This window comes from Globicephala melas, chromosome 21 (genome assembly GCF_963455315.2).
Source record: "Globicephala melas chromosome 21, mGloMel1.2, whole genome shotgun sequence".
Classification (NCBI taxonomy): Eukaryota; Metazoa; Chordata; class Mammalia; order Artiodactyla; family Delphinidae; genus Globicephala; species Globicephala melas.
The window spans coordinates 10297768-10314571 of NC_083334.1; the positions used below are offsets into that span (position 1 = coordinate 10297768).

Below are 16804 nucleotides of genomic sequence, written 5' to 3' on the forward strand. Positions count from 1 at the left end.
TGGCGCGCGGGCTTCAGTAGTTGTGGTGCACAGGCTTAGTTGCTCCGCGGCATGTAGGATCTTCTCGGACCAGGGCTCAAACCTGTGTCCCCTGCGTTGGCAGGCAGACTCCTAATCGCTGCGCCACCAGGGAAGTCCTCTACCACTTTTTCAATACGCGCACCTCACGTGCACGTAAGTATCTAGGAAAAGGTCACAACACGATCACTCCTGAGACACGGGGCCCTGCCCGACTCTCACAGTGTCTGAGGGCGCTCTCCCCAAAGCTTTACTGGAGGTGTGTGAGAAATCTCTCTCCCAGATCTCCTTCCGTTCATGACTGAGGTTTCTCTTGTCTTAAACTTTTCTTTTAAAAGATGGTTTTCTGTAAAGTTATAAGATGAATACGTCCACACATTGATTTTTCTCCATGTGTTTTGTTATGTAAGTAAATAGAACCATAACCACCTGCCAAAGTATTATTAGGCAAAAACCTATGTGGAAGAAGGGTTCACGGAACCCCAGGAGTGATGGGACATGAGTACGCAGGCTAGGTGGGTTAAACTGCAAAAGACTCACCTCTCAAGCAATAGTTATTCAGTTTCTCCAATAGCTGTGTTCAAAGACTTATGACTCACTTTGATCAGGGAACTTAAAATATTATCAAATATTCACAGGAGGGCCTACACCATGTCAGAGCACATGGGGAGCCTATCTGTCCCACCGCCATTGTGAGCATGTACTCAGGACACCCTCGTCAGAAAAAAGGCCAACTGACTACAACATAGCCGCTGCCTTAATTGACATTTACCACCATGTATGTTTAAGGTGTACGATGTACACAACTTGATACACGTATATATTGCAAAAATGGTTCCCACAATGAGGTTAGTTAACACATCCTTCACCTCACATGGTTACCACTGTGTATGTGTGAGTGGTGAGAACACGCAAGGTCACTCTCTCAGCAACTTTCAAGTATATAATACAGTGTTATTAGCTACAGTCACCACGCTGGGCATGAGACCCTAGAACTTACTCATTTCATAACTGGTAGTTTGTACCCTTTGACCAACATCTCCCCCACCCCTTAGCAACCACCACTTGTCTCTTTGCTTCTATGAGTTTGGCTTTTTTTAGATTCCACATAGAAGTGAAATCATGTCGTGTCTGTCTTTCTCTGACTTACTTCACTGAGCTTATTTCCCTCAAGACCCATCCATATTGTTACAAATGACAGAATGTCCATCTTTTTTATGACTGAATAATATTCCTGTGTGTGTGTGTGTGTGCGCGTGTGTGTGCGTGTGACATCTTCTTTAGCCATTCATTCGTCAGCAGACCCTTGGTTGTGTCTACGTCTTGGCCATTGTGAGCAATGCTGCTACGAACACATGGTGCAGGTGTCTCTCCACAACAGTGACATCACTTCCTTGAGATGGACTCCCAGAGGTGGGATCGCTGGATCGTAGGGTAGCTCTATTTTTTTTTTTTTTTTTTTGCGGTACGCAGGGCTCTCACTGTTGTGGCCTCTCCCATTGCGGAGCACGGGCTCCGGACGCGCAGGCTCAGCGGCCACAGCTCACGGGCCCAGCCGCTCCGCGGCATGTGGGATCTTCCCGGACCGGGGCACGAACCCGCGTCCCCTGCATCGGCAGGCGGACTCTCAACCACTGCGCCACCAGGGAAGCCCTGGTAGCTCTATGTTTAATCTTTTGAGAACCTCTGTACTGTTTTCCCACAGTGGCTGCACCGATTTACATTCCCACCAACAGTGCACGAGGGCTCCCTTTCCTCCACAGTTTTGCCAACATTTGTCATTTCTTGTCTGTTTGATGATGGCCATTCTTCACCCTTGATTTGTCTTCTGCTTTCCCACTCAGCGTCTAAACATGATTGAATGTCCCCATCCAGCCAGCGGGGAGAGAAGGACTTGACCCCCACGTCCACGACCCGCTGGGACTCCCAGGCTGTGATGGGCTCAGCTCAGTCTCCACCCATCTTCCATCCCATCAACCAGCGCCGTTCGGACTCCCAGCCCCCGGCCACCAGCCCACCCGGACAGGCGGCAGGCCCCGCGTCAGCCCTCGCCTCACTCAGGACGCCGCTGTGCGGTCTTCACTCCTTGAATTCCTCACCTTCCTTATTCCATGAAGCCGCTTCTTGTTTCTCCTCTCACTTCTCTGAGAACTTCCCCTCGGTAATTCCCTTAAAAATCCTTCTCTCCTGTTCTACTCTGACAATATGATATTTTCCAAAGTTCTCCAAGTTTCCGTTATCTTTCTGTCTCCAAAGGCTGCCCTTCAGCAAACCTGCCCCACGGGCGTCGTGCTCACCGCCACGCGTGTCCTGCTACCTCATAAGCCTCCACAGCAGAGCTTCACCTTGCTGTGAGGGCCAGGCTCACGGTGCACTGGTTATACCATATCGCCTGTGCTACAGGCGTAACCAACGAAGTACCTGCAAAGCTGAATTTATCCTCAAAATCCTCAGACTTGGTCCTGCCCCTGCAGTGCCGGTTAGTATCACAGCACCACCTGGTCTCCAAGACAGAGACCTAAGATCGTCCAAGACACTGTCCTCGCTCACATCCAATTACTCACCGACTCCTGCTGGAACCATAGCTCCCCAACAGTCTTCCAGTGTATCTCCTACTCTGTGCCCGTGGCCACTATGCTCGTCTGAGTTCCCATCTCTCATTGAGCCTCTTGGGCAGCCTCCCCTCCGGCCTTAAGAAACAGCCAGAGTCATCACGCTCCTGAAAACCCCAAAGGCAGGCTCCCCGCCGTCTGCAGACCAGAGTCCACCTCTGCCCTGCTGGATGCCCTCTGGTCCAGCCCCCAACTGTCTTACCAACCTTATGTATTTCTTATTGTGGTAAAATACAGATGACATAAAATTTACCATCTTCACCATTTTTAAGTGTACAGTTCTGTGGCACTACGCACATTCACGTTGCTGTGTAACCATCACCACCGACCACCTCCAGAACTTTCTCGTCTTCCCAACCTGATACTCTGTCCCCATTAAACACTGACTCCCTACCCCCATCCTTCAGCCCCTGGCCCCCTCCATCCTACTCTCTGTCTATGAGTTTGACTGCTCTAGGGACCTCACGTATGTGGAATCATACAGGGTCTGTCCTTTCGGGTCTGCCTTATTTCACCCAAGGGTCATCCGTGTTGCAGCAGGTAACAGGATTTCCTTCCTTTTTAAATGGTTGAATGACAGTCCGCAAATTTACCACATTTGTTTATCCATCCATCGATGGGCACTTGGGCCACCTCCACACTGGGTTATTGTGAATCGCGCGGCCACCATCATGGTGCACACGTATCTATCTGAGGCTGGGTCGTACCGTAATTCCACCCATTACTTCTGAGGAGCTGCCATACTGCTCTCCACAGCGGCCGACTCATAATTCACCCTCTAATGCTGCGGCTCCTAGTTTCCCATGCGGCTGTTTCACAGTTCAGCCTGTGGGAGCAGTTTCCACCCTCGTCGACCTGTATCCTTCTCGGTCATCCCCCCGCACTCAGCTCAGGACCACCCTCGCCGACCTGTATCCTTCTCGGTCATCCCCCCGCACTCAGCTCAGGACCACCCTCGCCGACCTGTATCCTTCTCGGTCATCCCCCCGCACTCAGGTCAGGATTCACCGCTTTGCTGACTTGTCTGCTTGTTTTCCTCTCTTGTCTGTGAGTAGCTTGGGAACAGAAATGATGCACGATCGCGCTTTCCCCACAGCCTCTTCTTCTACAGAGACAGCCATACAGCAGGGGCTCGTTAACTTAAAGTCTGTTCCCCAAAATACAGGTTTTTATAGTTAGTAGTGATTCAGGCTTACTTTATGACTGAATTGCTCCAACAAAAACTTAAGAGCATCTTATTCCCCAAACATACCTTTTATTTCCTAAAGAAATCATATGAGCAGCACAGAAATTACCAGATACATTTCACCATAGCATTCTTTCCCATATGTTCACTTACTGAAATCTTAAATAAATATTTTATAAACTACCTACTTGAATCTTCGTTCCGTTGCCCCTGTAATCTGTCGACAGAGACCACAGACGAGACTGAAAGTCTGAGTACCACCCGCCCCTAATCCAACCCCCTGCGCTTCACCACCAGTGTGACCTGAACGTAGCTGCTCCCTGACTGTCTCCACTGTCACGAGAATGGGAGTCTCACTCTCTTCTGGCTAGAACCGATTCCTCACCTTACAGACCAGCCGGACTTCACAATCTTCTGTAACATCCCAGTGCAGAAACTCAGCGAAATGAGGGCCTGGCGGGGAAAAGGGAAAGAAGTTTAAATAAAGGAAAAAAATGTATACATATATACATTTACACACACACATACAAATGCATTTTGGGCAGAAGAAAGTAGCTGTTCAGTCTGAAACCAAGATAATTTACTAAAACTAATTTTCAGGGCTCCGCAGTCAGTGTGTGCAATACTGATACTGAAATCTCTATTTCTAGCTGGGTGATGCTGTCTGATCTCTCCTTCTCGGTGATGTCTAATAGCTATTGCTCTTTAGCAGGAAGAATAATGAAATATTATATTTTTTTCTCAAGACGTGTGTCTAACAACATCCAACAGCATGGTATAAAAAAACGTTAAAATAGGAGAACTAATTGAGGTAAGATGAAGAAAAAGCCATTTGATCTAGCAAGTATGTCAACACATGGTATTTATATAGCATTTGAAATCAAAGATTAATTTATATATCTTTCAAAAATATCATTTTTACTTAATATAAATGCAGAAGTCATATGCTAATAATACATTCAACACAAAAATACAAAGCAGTTTTAGAAAGTATTTATTGATTTCTTCCATATAAATACATCCTACAAAGTTGTAGGAATCATATTGTAGGAAAAAAATCATATTGTAGAAATGAGTAAAATAAATATTTTTGACTACTAAAAATAACTTAAAACAATAAAAATAATGTCCTCATTTTATATTTTAAAAGCTGTATTCTAACTTCTTTTCAAAAACTACAGAAATCCCATATAAAAAATATTTTTCAAATAAACCCTTGGGTTGTAGTTCAGTTTCTCAAATTTATCCATTTTCCTTTGTCTCTAGTTAATATGCATTTTAATTTTTTACTTATTTATTTATTTTTAATATGCATTTTTAAAACGATATATTTAAAAAGTATTGTTTGTAATTAAAGTGAAAACATCTAAAAGTTGAAAAGTTCACACACTTTTAAGTAAAATAACAAGCTCCTGGCTATTGGAACTGGGTCTCCTGCCCTCTCTCCGTTTCTCCTAATAATCCCCCGAACTCACCCACCCCCATTCTTTATTCCTTTTTGTCACAATCACTGGACTCCATCTGGACGTGTAATGGAGACACCCGTTCCTTATGACTGCAGGAAAATACCAACACTCAACAATAGATTCCAGGGCTTTTCAAGGTAGAGGCAAGAGAAAATACCGATGAAATAAAGGGAAAGGTCAAAGAACAGAAGAGAATCCAAACTTCTACAGCTAAGAAGTGGTCTGACTTCTCGATCATTTAAAATCGAAGTTAGAGTCGTTTGGCATTAAGTAGGATCTGCTCCAAGCAAATGCTCAAATCCTAAACCTTTGTCTTGTGCTAGTGGTGGGGAAGCCAGCCAACCACCTACCTTGTTTCCTGAGAAATTCCTTTCTTTGAAATTCAGCCTCTTCTAGGACAGCCTTGAATGCTAAATCCAATATTTGAAGGGAAACAAATAGAAATGAAATACATTTGCTTCTCTCTGGTTGAAAGAATTCGCTTTGAATTTTCCTTTACAGACACATGAAGACCTTCCATGCAGCATACCGTCTCCGATGAGAACCAGAGAAGACTGACTTTTGGCTTTTCCGTCGTGAATCTGCACAGTGTAGGTGCCTTCGTTTTTGATGGTAAACTGATCCATCACCATCTCGATAAGGCCAGTTGACTTGTCACACTTGATTCTGTGTGTCTGGGAGCACAGAAGGAAGGGGAGAATTCCACCGTGAAATTCCTCCCTCCAGTTTTCTCGCTAGCACCTAACGGTTGCATCAACTATTGTATCTTAAGGGATCATGGTGCCCAAAAAACACACAAAAAGAAATTTCAGCCACTGAACCTCTCGGTGAACCAAAGAGCAAACGAGGGACCTCTTGGTGAACCAAAGATCAAACGAGGGACATTCGGCGATGAAGCCCTAGGTCTGCGTGGGGAGTGACCTACACATGAAGAACCCAGCAGAAACTCTGCACACTCCTCGGTAATGTGCACCTGATGTGAGATAACTCAGCACACGGGGGAAAGAGAACGGGTGCCCTTGGCCATGTCCGATCACAAAACCACAGGCAACAACCAACCATCTCCACAGCCACGAGGGCTTCAGTCGTGGGGACTCTGGGGACACGGGCATCACGACTGGTCGCCCCCACTCAATACCGCCACCAGCACCAGTGTTGAAGGTGCCCAGCCTCTGCATCCCCCATCCGGGCAGCCTCCAATGGGGACCCTTTCCCGGTGCCGCCCGTCCAGAGCTCACGTCTGCCTCAGACTCTGCTCTCATCGCTTCTGATGAGCTACAGAGAATGACGTGTGGTTGCGAATGGACCATGTCTTGTTATTCCACCCTTGGATACGATAAATGCAATCAAGCAGGGGTCAGGGAGGCAGAAGGAGCACATCCCAAGAATGACTCGTCTTCGATGCAGCCATCATTCAGGGCAAGGACAGCACAGGGACCGGGGCTCCCCTCAGGAACACGACTCACAACACCACAGAAGGGCTGCTTCCTCTGGCCTTGACCCCCCCAACGCTACGCCCAGAATGAACAAAAGCATGACAACCTTTGCTGGTGACCTTTCCTGCAGGCATTCCTGCTTCCTTCCAGAGGAGCCCAGCTGGGATTTACGCAAAGGCTTCCCAGCCTGAGTAATGAGCCGTCCCAGGAAGGTGGGGCTGTGGGGTGAGATGAGCGAGTCATTGCCAGTAACCTGTGGTCAGCAGCCAACAAACAGGACGAGAGGGAGGAAAGGCCACTCCTCGCCCCGAGAGCCTGCACTCCTCCTACAGCCCTTACCTTGATGAGACTATCACAAAGAACTCCTATCTGCGGGTAACTAACAGAAAATGTGGGAGATCGGCCTTTTTCTGACACATCGTGTGTATTTATTTTCACAGTGCTCTTCTTTCTCTTTCAGGTGACATTTATATTTTGGATTCCAAATGCCAGTGTCACAAGAGAGCTGAGAAGATGGATATTAGCAAAATAGCACCTTTGTTCGACATCCCTAAGCCCGTTTCCCTCAGCGTCGGGCATCGTTTCTAAACCCTCCTGCCTGACATTGGAAGCGGCACCTCTGCTGTCTGACCCCTTCCGTTTAATCCAAGTGTATTTCCAAGATGCCCTGTGGCCACTCCCCTGGTCAGCCCACCCTCCTCGCCCCCCGGTCCCCCACCTTGCTAGCTCTCGCGTGTGCAAGCTGCAGGGCCCACCTGTTCCGGGGCCCATTTTCTGCGTTCCTCCTCCGAAGGAGAACCCAGGAATCCACTGCTCTTGAAATCTCCCCTAACTACTCCAGCCTCTCCACACCCCCGCCTTCTCTGAATCGGTGCTCGCTGTACTGTTTTAACACGCTCTTCATTCTGTATTTTTTCTATATCATTCTCTGATTGAAGCTGTATTTCTTCAACTCTGGGATAAGCTCCAGGAAGGCAAGTTTACAGCTCATTTTTCTAGGCTACGGCGGACAATCAAAAACTATCTGCAGACTATAAGCTGCCGTCCACGGGGAAAGGAAGATGAGTGTCTGAGGTCCCAAGGGTTAACGTGATGCCTGAGGTTCTGTTTGATCAAATATGACTTTCAGGTTTTAAGTGAATAAAGCTCACCCCTGCCCACAGGCCCTGACTTCCAGGAAACATAAAAAAATCACCTGGAAATCGGAAACTCCAATATTGTTTCAAGTAAGTAAAGCATACACTGTGTACTTGTACAACATCGCTTAGATTTTTTTTCTCGATGGGAACTTGGGGTATATAAAGTGAGAGAGAGCAATGAACGAGAAGACATGAGCTCAGATTACATTTTGAGAGAGAGGCCATTTCAGGAGGCGGTACCGATTACAGGAAGCCTCCGGATTACGGCAGCAGGACACTGCTCCCTCCCCGGAGACTCCGGTAGTTCTTGGGGGCTGGCAAGGAACAGCAGTCTGAGGGCTGCAGCAGGTGTACCTCGCCGGGGTCCTTGAGTTTCTTTGCAGTTTTGAGTATTTGCTTTTGAATACGGGGAGCGAATTTCAAGTTGATCAGACAACGGTGCTGCTCTGGGTCTGTAAGACGCTCGCCCCCATCAAACATCTGTGAGTAGAGGCCTCTAGGAACCTGCTCTGATTAGGTCTGAGAAGTGAGAAGGAACCACGCTCAATCCAGAGCCTTCTCCATTTTCTCAGCTTCTGCACCGCAGGCTCTGGGCAGGTTTGAGAAAAGAATCAGGCTTCTAGCGATTGCCGTTATGCGGCGAGATGATGTTCAATGATTTTATGGGGGCCATAAACACAGGCTATTATGTGACTTTCACAAAACAGCATCAGTCTCCACATGGAAAAGTCACCTGTGGATTGCTAATTAAGGAAGGAAATAGTACAGCCGTATTCCAAACGATGAGCCGGGTAGCAAAGACATCCGTATTTAAGGCAAGCTCTCCACAGCAGGTAGGGATGTTAATCAAAAGATGTTCTACAAATAAAGTGCAATTACACTAAATTCCATTGCATTCCGTAGCATGATCTCTGCTCAAAGAAAATGTCTCCAATTACCTTGATCATGCGATGCTCTTCCATACACAGTATCCATACTGTGGGCTTTTTTTGCAGCCAGGAGGAAACTGCATGCTTTCTACTTACTAGCCAACTCCCCAATTTGTACAGTTCTCCAAGGATGCCATCATTCTCATGGGGAAGATGGACTGGATAAGAAAACTCGCGTAACCTTTCTCCATACACGATTTCTGCCCGAGGGACGTTCGTCTAACCAAGCTTTACTAAAAACCCATCAGACACGGAGGCCAGACTAGGGATGAGGTGCCCAGCTCAGAGGGAGAGTGAGTGGGCCGCGCACCTGGCATGAGCAATCCCTACATCTCAACCATCCCGTTAATACCCGTGCAGCAGACACACCGCTGAGGCACTGAGGACTCAGTGGGATAGCTAAATAGACACGATGCATTGGGTATCAAGGAAAAAGAGAGCGGAGGGGGTAAAGATGGTGGGATGTGAGAGACCCCAAGGGCACCACTGAACAACAAAGAAAGGCTCCATCAAACAGGTCATCTTTTAACTGGGTTCCCAGTTGTGCTGTAATAATTAGACAAGAGGACATATATGGAGACACAATGTGCCACAGGCAAAATATCTGTAATATATCTTGTAATATAATATATTACTATATATTATATAGTAATATATTATATATAATATATATAATATAATGTAATATAATATATAATGTAATAATGTAATATAATGTAATAATGTATAAATGTAATGTAATATATCTTGTAATATCTGTCAGCTTCATTCTACACAATTAAAAGTAGAAGAAGGGCAAAGTGTCTGTATCACAGCATCCTACACATTCTTCTCTGCTCAGGCCAAGGGGGCAGCCTAAAAGCTCAGGGAAGGTGCAGAAACTAATTTCCCAGCCGACGCCTTCCATGGGCAGCTCTCAGTGGGAGGGGGGCCTAGGGAGGCATTGCTCACACCAGGGCAAAAATATACCCCTTCAAAACTGTCATCAAGAGGGAATAAACTGATCCACTGAGGATAACCGCCGCCCCATGTAACCTGAACCTTTTCATAAGACCAGGTCTCTAAACGTAGTTGCTCATTTTTTAATTCCAACAGGCTTGGATTTAAAGGCCTCCTGATCTCTCACCTAACCGAGACCAAATCTCTGTACATTGCAAGAATCAACCACCTCTCATTCATGTTGTCAGCCTTCTAGGCCCCAACTTCTACAGCTCGAAAAGGGATGAAGACAGACCCAGAATACTGACTTTCAGGAACTGACCTTCCCAAGTAATACCTGGCCATCTCCAAAGCCAGAGGCCACGCACACATGAACTCACCTCGCTGTCGCTGACTTCTCTGTCATTAATGATAAAGCGGTAGCTGGCGTCTGGTGATAAGTGCTCAGCCTGCAGCCAGAAGCGGACCTGGCCCTTATCAAAAATCTCATAAGCTAATTCTGACTTCAGAGGAATTGCTACAGGGAGAAAAGAGATCACGAGTCAATAATGCGTGAATCCTTGTGAGAAGGAATAGCTGTGCACTATAGGAAAATATCAATCCTCGTTATTAAATTTTTGGAGAATGTGAAACCCCGGAGTATTGAACTGGATTATGAAAACCAAAACAAAGAAATGAGACTCTAGTTGGCCTGGCGCTGCATTCAAAGCCTCCATGCCCCGTGAAGCCTTGCACATGCACGGTCTGCTTTCCTGATGGGCCCGGTGACCACAGATGGATATATTCTTTCTGAATTCAATGTAATCCAATAACTGAAGATCCCATTTGATACAATTCTCACTTGGATTAAACAGCCACGCTCAACCCGAAATCCAAAACACTGCATGCAATGAAAATTGCTACACGTTACAATATTAGCTAATACTTGTTTTGAGCGAATTGTTGACAAGCGTGTAAAAGCTGGCGCACAAAACGAGGCCATCCTCTCCCCCGAGCGTCCCTTCCAGAGCTGCACGCGGTAACGAACATGCCTTCCCACAGCGCAATCCTGCTCTGAGCTCCAGGCTCACTTACTGGGATGTTTTATCTCATTGCTCAGCGTCACCAAACGTTCCATCTCTAAAATTAAGAGAAATATAATCACTGGTTTTGACCTGTACGTTCAGAAGCTGGCTTAAAAGCAAAGCAGAGATTAGACATCACATCACCAAGTTTAATTTGAGGCTGTGAAAGAAATTAGAACTGGGAGTTAAAAGGAGACGTGGGATGACTGTAACTTTGAATACTCCCTCCAGTGAATGGCTGCCTGCAACTAAGATCCTCACCGTTTAAAGAACCCACTTACTAACGGGACCCGTTAGGACGGGTTAGGGCAGAGGTCCCTGGGAGTGGGGGGCACTGGGGGGGCAGGTGTATTCCTCGAAGAGAGGAAGACCTACAGAGGGGGTATGTAAAGGGACCCATTTCCAGATCCTCTAATTCCATATGAACTCTTTCCTGAGATTGGTCGTTAAAAGCGTCCTGCTTCAGCACCTCTCTCACCCACCCAGAATTTCACTGTGGTGTATTACCATGAATTTAAATAATAATGATACATTAAAAAGTAAAAATGCACTGCTCCTGAGACTCCCAAGAGCAAGTTAAGAAAAACTGAAGGTTCTAAACCATTTCTTTCCTTTTCCCTCCTTCCTTCCCCCTTCCTTCCTTCCTTCCTTTCTTCTTAAAATTAGCATTTAGAAATGAGACCATGGTCACCAAGGTCTGTATGCACCTGTTTATTTGAAATGAACAATGAAGCAGACTTTCTGTGACCAGAAGTAACTCCACCTAGACGGCTGATCTGAGGGTGAGGGCTGACACCCCCATTAGGTCTCACAGTGGGAACTTCCATCCATCAAATGAGCTAACGGTGCAGCATCAAGGTTTTGCCTGAAATGTACTTGAGGTCCGTACACAGCATAAAATGTGCTGGAAATGCTCATCCTTCGCAACGATTTAAAATTAAGGTGAAAACGTCATCTGCAAACTTTCAAATGGAGCAGAGGAGTACAGCACTTGTCAGAAGTCTTTAAGGATGTTTTGCTAGTAAAGAGCTGTGTGAAGGCCACTGAGTGAGGGTCAGAAAGGGCAGCTTAAAATGCAGGTGAGCAGCTTCCGGTCCCTCCCCGCCTTGTCTGTGAGCAGTGAGCTTGCCAGGGAACCCAGGAAGCAGAGATGGTGCAGCCCCTCTGCTGTTCTACTGCTGGTCCCGTGAAATGCACATGGGCTCACCCCAATGCCCCCAACGTCTGCATGGGACCTGCGGACGCCTGCGGCCATCAGACCCTGCCCCCTCCCCACCCGTCCTAGGCGTCCCCCCTTGTATCCCTCTCCTGGGACCACACCCTTCACTGCAGCCAAGCAAGATGCCAGCTGATAAGGAAAGGATTAGACTATCAAACTTAAGGCATTTTAACTGAGGGCCCTCAGAGACTCAGAAGTTTTTAAAGGCCCAACGTGGAGTTTTGAGGGTTCTGTCCAATGCTACACAGTTCCGTCCACATCACTGACTAATCATCGTACAAACTTGTGAAACTGGCTCTGACCAGCACGGGGTGGTAGATAAGGGGTGGACACAAACATCAACCCAGGCAGTGGAAGAATCCTCCTGCTGAGGCCAGTTCATTGTCTGGGGGACTCAGACCCCGGCCCCTGCCTCAGAGAAATGGCTGCTTTTCCCCAGGTCGGAGTAAACCGACTTCCTTCACTTCTTTCTGCTGTTTTCTGTGTATAACAGAGCGAGTGATTTTAACTATGGAAATTAAATATTATTTCACACACATAAAAAATATATACATATAAATGTGTGTGTATATATATACATGTATGTGTTTTCTTCCATCATCTGATTATTCGATTATTCCATGTTGGGAGAAAAGGGAGGATTCTTGCATCTGTGCGCCTCTCATTAATTTTACGGACTTATTTGCTAATATGCTCCTTGCCAAACTAATGAAACGTAACTAAAACTCATCCCTAAAAGTACACGTGGAAGGCTATAAAAGCAATATATACAGCAAGAAATAAAATACTCCCGGACCAGTGATTTCTTTAGTGGCTAGAGTACAAACTCAAGAGTTTGTGTAATTTCCAAAGTAATTTTTGGCTTTAAAAAGGATTCCCCGCCCCCAGCCTCCTGCAAACACACACCCCTTTTCTAAGCAAATCAGTCTTTTCTCTGTTAGGGTCAATCTTTGAAAATGTTATAAAACCCCAAAAGGGAAGCCTATGTCCTACAGGTGTTACCTTTCTCATCCAAGACAAAGCTGGAGGACACACCATCCGTGTCACTGACGGACACAGAGTAAGTCCCTAAGTCCACTTTATCCAGATTCTTAAAGTACAGCTTCGAGCTGAAAGGGAAGAAAAGCCGGTATGTTAATTACTGTGTTTGCAGGCGTTCCTAAGAGGTGGTGATGGCCAACTCCAGAGTGGAACTTACTGGTCCCCCACGGTCTCGACCTTGAACCTCTCGTCACCTGCAATGTCCTCGTAGGATTTGCACCACGTGAAGTGAGAGGCGTCTGTCATCTCCTGGCAGTCAAAGCTCAGGTAGATGTCGCCTTTTTCATCCACGCCCGCGCTGATCTCCTTGGTGCCTGCAGGGCGAGAATGCCAGGGAGCATCTTAGGAACACGGTATCCTTCCGAGTCCTGTTTTTGGAGGAGGGATGGTCCAGGCGGAGGGCTTGTTTTACATCGAATCATCAGGTTTTGCCTAGGATCTCCCCAGGACATGGGGCAGATGTGAAAGAGCGAGCCCTCTGGGCAGCTGAAGGAAAGCAGGGAAGTTCAAGTTTGGGTTTTAAGTCATCACATGTCTGTCCACTTCCTTTTCTGCATCCAGCACCGCTGGAGAAAACCCTCTGGGCTGCCAATCCCGGCCATAACGATCCTTCTGCCCTTTGGGATCTGACCCTTCGCCACTCCTGGGGGCCCGGGCAGCGTGGTTAGGGCACTTGTTTCCCACACACCCGGGCTCTACTTTCTCCACTTTTTCCTTCGGGGGATTGTTTGTTTGTTTGTTCCTTTTTGACCAAGTGGACACCTGGCCCAACACAGGCCAGTCAGCATCTGTCCCTTAGGAATCAGAACTGGAGGAGAGACGCCAGCCTGAGCCAGGTGCACACAGACGCGCCCCTTCCAGGAGGACAGAGGAGCACAGAGCCGGGTGTGAGGGTATCCATGGAGCCAATCTCCAGGGAGGGGAGAAATCCAGAGATAACATGGTTTCCGGAGATCCTTCTCCCCACGTATCCCGAGAGCTCACCCCCCTCCCCTCGGAAGCACTTCCCCGCCAAGGTCCCCTCAGCTGGGCTCTTACTACTTTTAACCAAGAGGATTGCCAGCGGCTTTATAATTTCTGATCAAAACTCAGCAGTAACATAAAAGACCATCGTCATCCCTGCACGTTCTACTGCTGAAATGAAGACCCCGCCACCCTGGCAGAATGACCTCACGTGCCCCTTGCTGCCCAGGATGCTGGGGGGGGGGGCATGCAGTGGGTCTTTGAAGACATGCTGTACTGCGTCTGTCAATCCAACTCCTTCTATAAATGTGACGGGTACCGTCCATGCATCTGCCGTCCATTCACACACACACACACACGCATCCCTCCTCCCAGATCACCCTGCTGTGAGGTTTGCCCTGCTAACAGCCGAGCAGATGAGGCTCACCTGGCCTGGCCTCCACAAGTACCGGCTCTGACGTGTCTGAGGGCTTCCCCACCCCACTCGCATTTACTGCCCGGACACGGAAGATGTAGGTTTTTCCTTGGTGCAGGTCGCAGACCTTGAAAGAAGGAGGAAACGTCACATGTGAACAGACAGATGAAAATGACTTCATTCTTCATCACGTTTTATTACAGACGTGTTTTCTTTTTACAAATAGCCTATTCTTCCAGTCGGAACAGCCATACAGAGGAAATGCAGAAGGGAAAAGGAGACGGGCAGGCTCATGACCTCACTTGGCGAGAATAAACAGGGTTGCTACTGTTCTGATATATCCTCTTCTTTGTTCTTTGCATATTTTAAAGCAGAATTGAAATCATATCATCTAGTTTATAATCTGGTGTTGATATTTAACATAATTCTACGGGAGTAAATATCATTTCACATGTGATTTTTTAGTTTGTGCAAAATATCCTATCATTGGGGCAATATCAAAATTAAACCCATCTTGGGCTTCCCTGGTGGCGCAGTGGTTGAGACTCTGCTTGCCAATGCAGGGGATACGGGTTCGTGCCCCGGTCCGGGAGGATCCCACATGCCGCGGAGCAGCTGGGCCCGTGAGCCATGGCCACTGGGCCTGTGCGTCCGGAGCCTGTGCTCCACAATGAGAGAGGCCACAATAGCGAGAGGCCTGCGTACCACACACAAAAAAATTAAACCCATGTCTTATACATCTACGGATGACGTATATTGTAATCTGCATTGATAACCAAAAATAAAATGTATATTAGCTAATTTCTAACGAATTCATTTAGCTGGATTCTGAGCAGTTTTTATTCATTCAGAAGACGACACTGATCTTGTTTCATGTTGTCCAACTGCTCTCCAGAGGTTGCTGTCCATTTACCTGTCACTCAGGTGCGGCCTTTCTTTAAGGAAGCACATTGCCTTTCTGTCTAAGCCACACCCCAGAGCCCACAACCCAAAGAAGAAAGCCTCTGATGAGGGCAGCTGGGTCCCCGGGTCTAAGCCACTGTCACCACTAACCTGACCCCAGTGACTGGTGAATTGCAGGTGCTAAAAACAGAAGTACTTGGAGAAAGAGGGGACAGAGAAATTACACATCATAATTCTGTCAAATGTGTTCACACTGTGTGTACGTGTGTATGTGTGTTTATCAGATAGACGTGCATCAGCGATCACGGGAACTGAGTGAAGTAAACGTGGGCTTGGTGCGGAAAGACATAATTCTAGTCATCACTGTGGAAGGCACATCAACACAGTCCATGACCGTGAAGTGTCAGCACCACCGGGGGTTGTCAGACGGCAGGAAGCAGAGGAAACCCACCCAGATGGTCCCCACACGCAGTCGTTCCCCACGTCCACGGAGGGGCGGGCGCCTCCTGGAACCCCGCTAGCTGGCAGCAGGGGTACCCGTTCATGTGCACAGTTCCGTGGGGGCTTTGAGCTAGACCCCCGACAGGGATGAAACACGTTCCCCAGAAGACAATGCCTGAGAAGGTGTACCGTCACCTTTAGGTAGCGATGTGCTGTGGTGGCCTCGTTGACGGTGATCCACTCTTCGGAATCCTCTTCCTTAAGGTCCACGAAATACCCAGAGATGGGGCTGCTGCCCGAATACACCGGGGCCTTCCAGAGAAGCACCAGGGACGTGTCCCGGACCTCGCAGAACGTCAGGTCGTAGGCAGGACCTGAAAAGTCAGGTGAGCCTGTGGACTAGTTCACGGGTCCACACGCTAGCCCGGGACCAGCAGGTACGTCTCACAGAGAGAAAGGTGTGCAGGAGAGGATCCTGAGGTACCCGCCCACCTGCTGGGCTGGAAACCCGGGCATCACAGGACTCACCCAGGGAGTCTGACCACCCGGGGAACCAAGCTCTCACCAGCTCCACCAGCCTAGTACCCCAGGCCCGCCTGTGACAGTAACCAAGCCCAGGTCCAGGGGAGCCTTGAGCAGTAAAGGCAGGAGGGGTCCCACCCGAACCAACCACTCTAAGCCCCCAAAAGCCCCTGGGAACTTCTACGGCTTCTCCTTCCACTGACTCTTCCAAGGGGAAAAAATTAATTTCATTAAAACAAGTATCCCCCACCCCCAAAAAATAAAGAAGAAAAGAAAAAGCCACATCATCTGGCCACAGAACTGAACAGTTTCTAGAGCTTTTCAGCTTCAACTTCAGGTTCGTTGTTTCGTCTCACTTTGTTTTGTTCAAACCGTGAGCATATTATCCATGGCATTAGGGGTCCTGATGGACCGGATACAGAGAAATCAATGCCCAGTGCCTGCAAGTTTGTGAAAACAGTTTGAAAATGTGGAGCCGTGAGTAACTGCAGAGATTCTGTCAATGTTCACT

The 16804-nt window shown here is 47.6% G+C and overlaps 1 protein-coding gene across 4 annotated transcripts in view; it reads right to left on the reverse strand.

Moving 5' to 3' along the window:
• MYOM2 (myomesin 2) overlaps positions 1-16804 on the reverse strand; it is a 94252-nt gene that overhangs the window by 16549 nt on the left and 60899 nt on the right. For all 4 annotated transcript variants that reach the window (XM_060291635.1, XM_060291634.1, XM_030830234.2 and 1 more), the window contains 9 exons: positions 15967-16145; positions 14440-14554; positions 13207-13363; positions 13011-13117; positions 10800-10844; positions 10106-10242; positions 5812-5956; positions 5633-5692; positions 4202-4269 (listed from right to left, as the gene is read on the reverse strand). In XM_060291635.1, the coding sequence (XP_060147618.1) occupies positions 4202-4269; positions 5633-5692; positions 5812-5956; positions 10106-10242; positions 10800-10844; positions 13011-13117; positions 13207-13363; positions 14440-14554; positions 15967-16145 (1013 nt within the window). The remainder of the gene's footprint in view (positions 1-4201; positions 4270-5632; positions 5693-5811; positions 5957-10105; positions 10243-10799; positions 10845-13010; positions 13118-13206; positions 13364-14439; positions 14555-15966; positions 16146-16804) is intronic.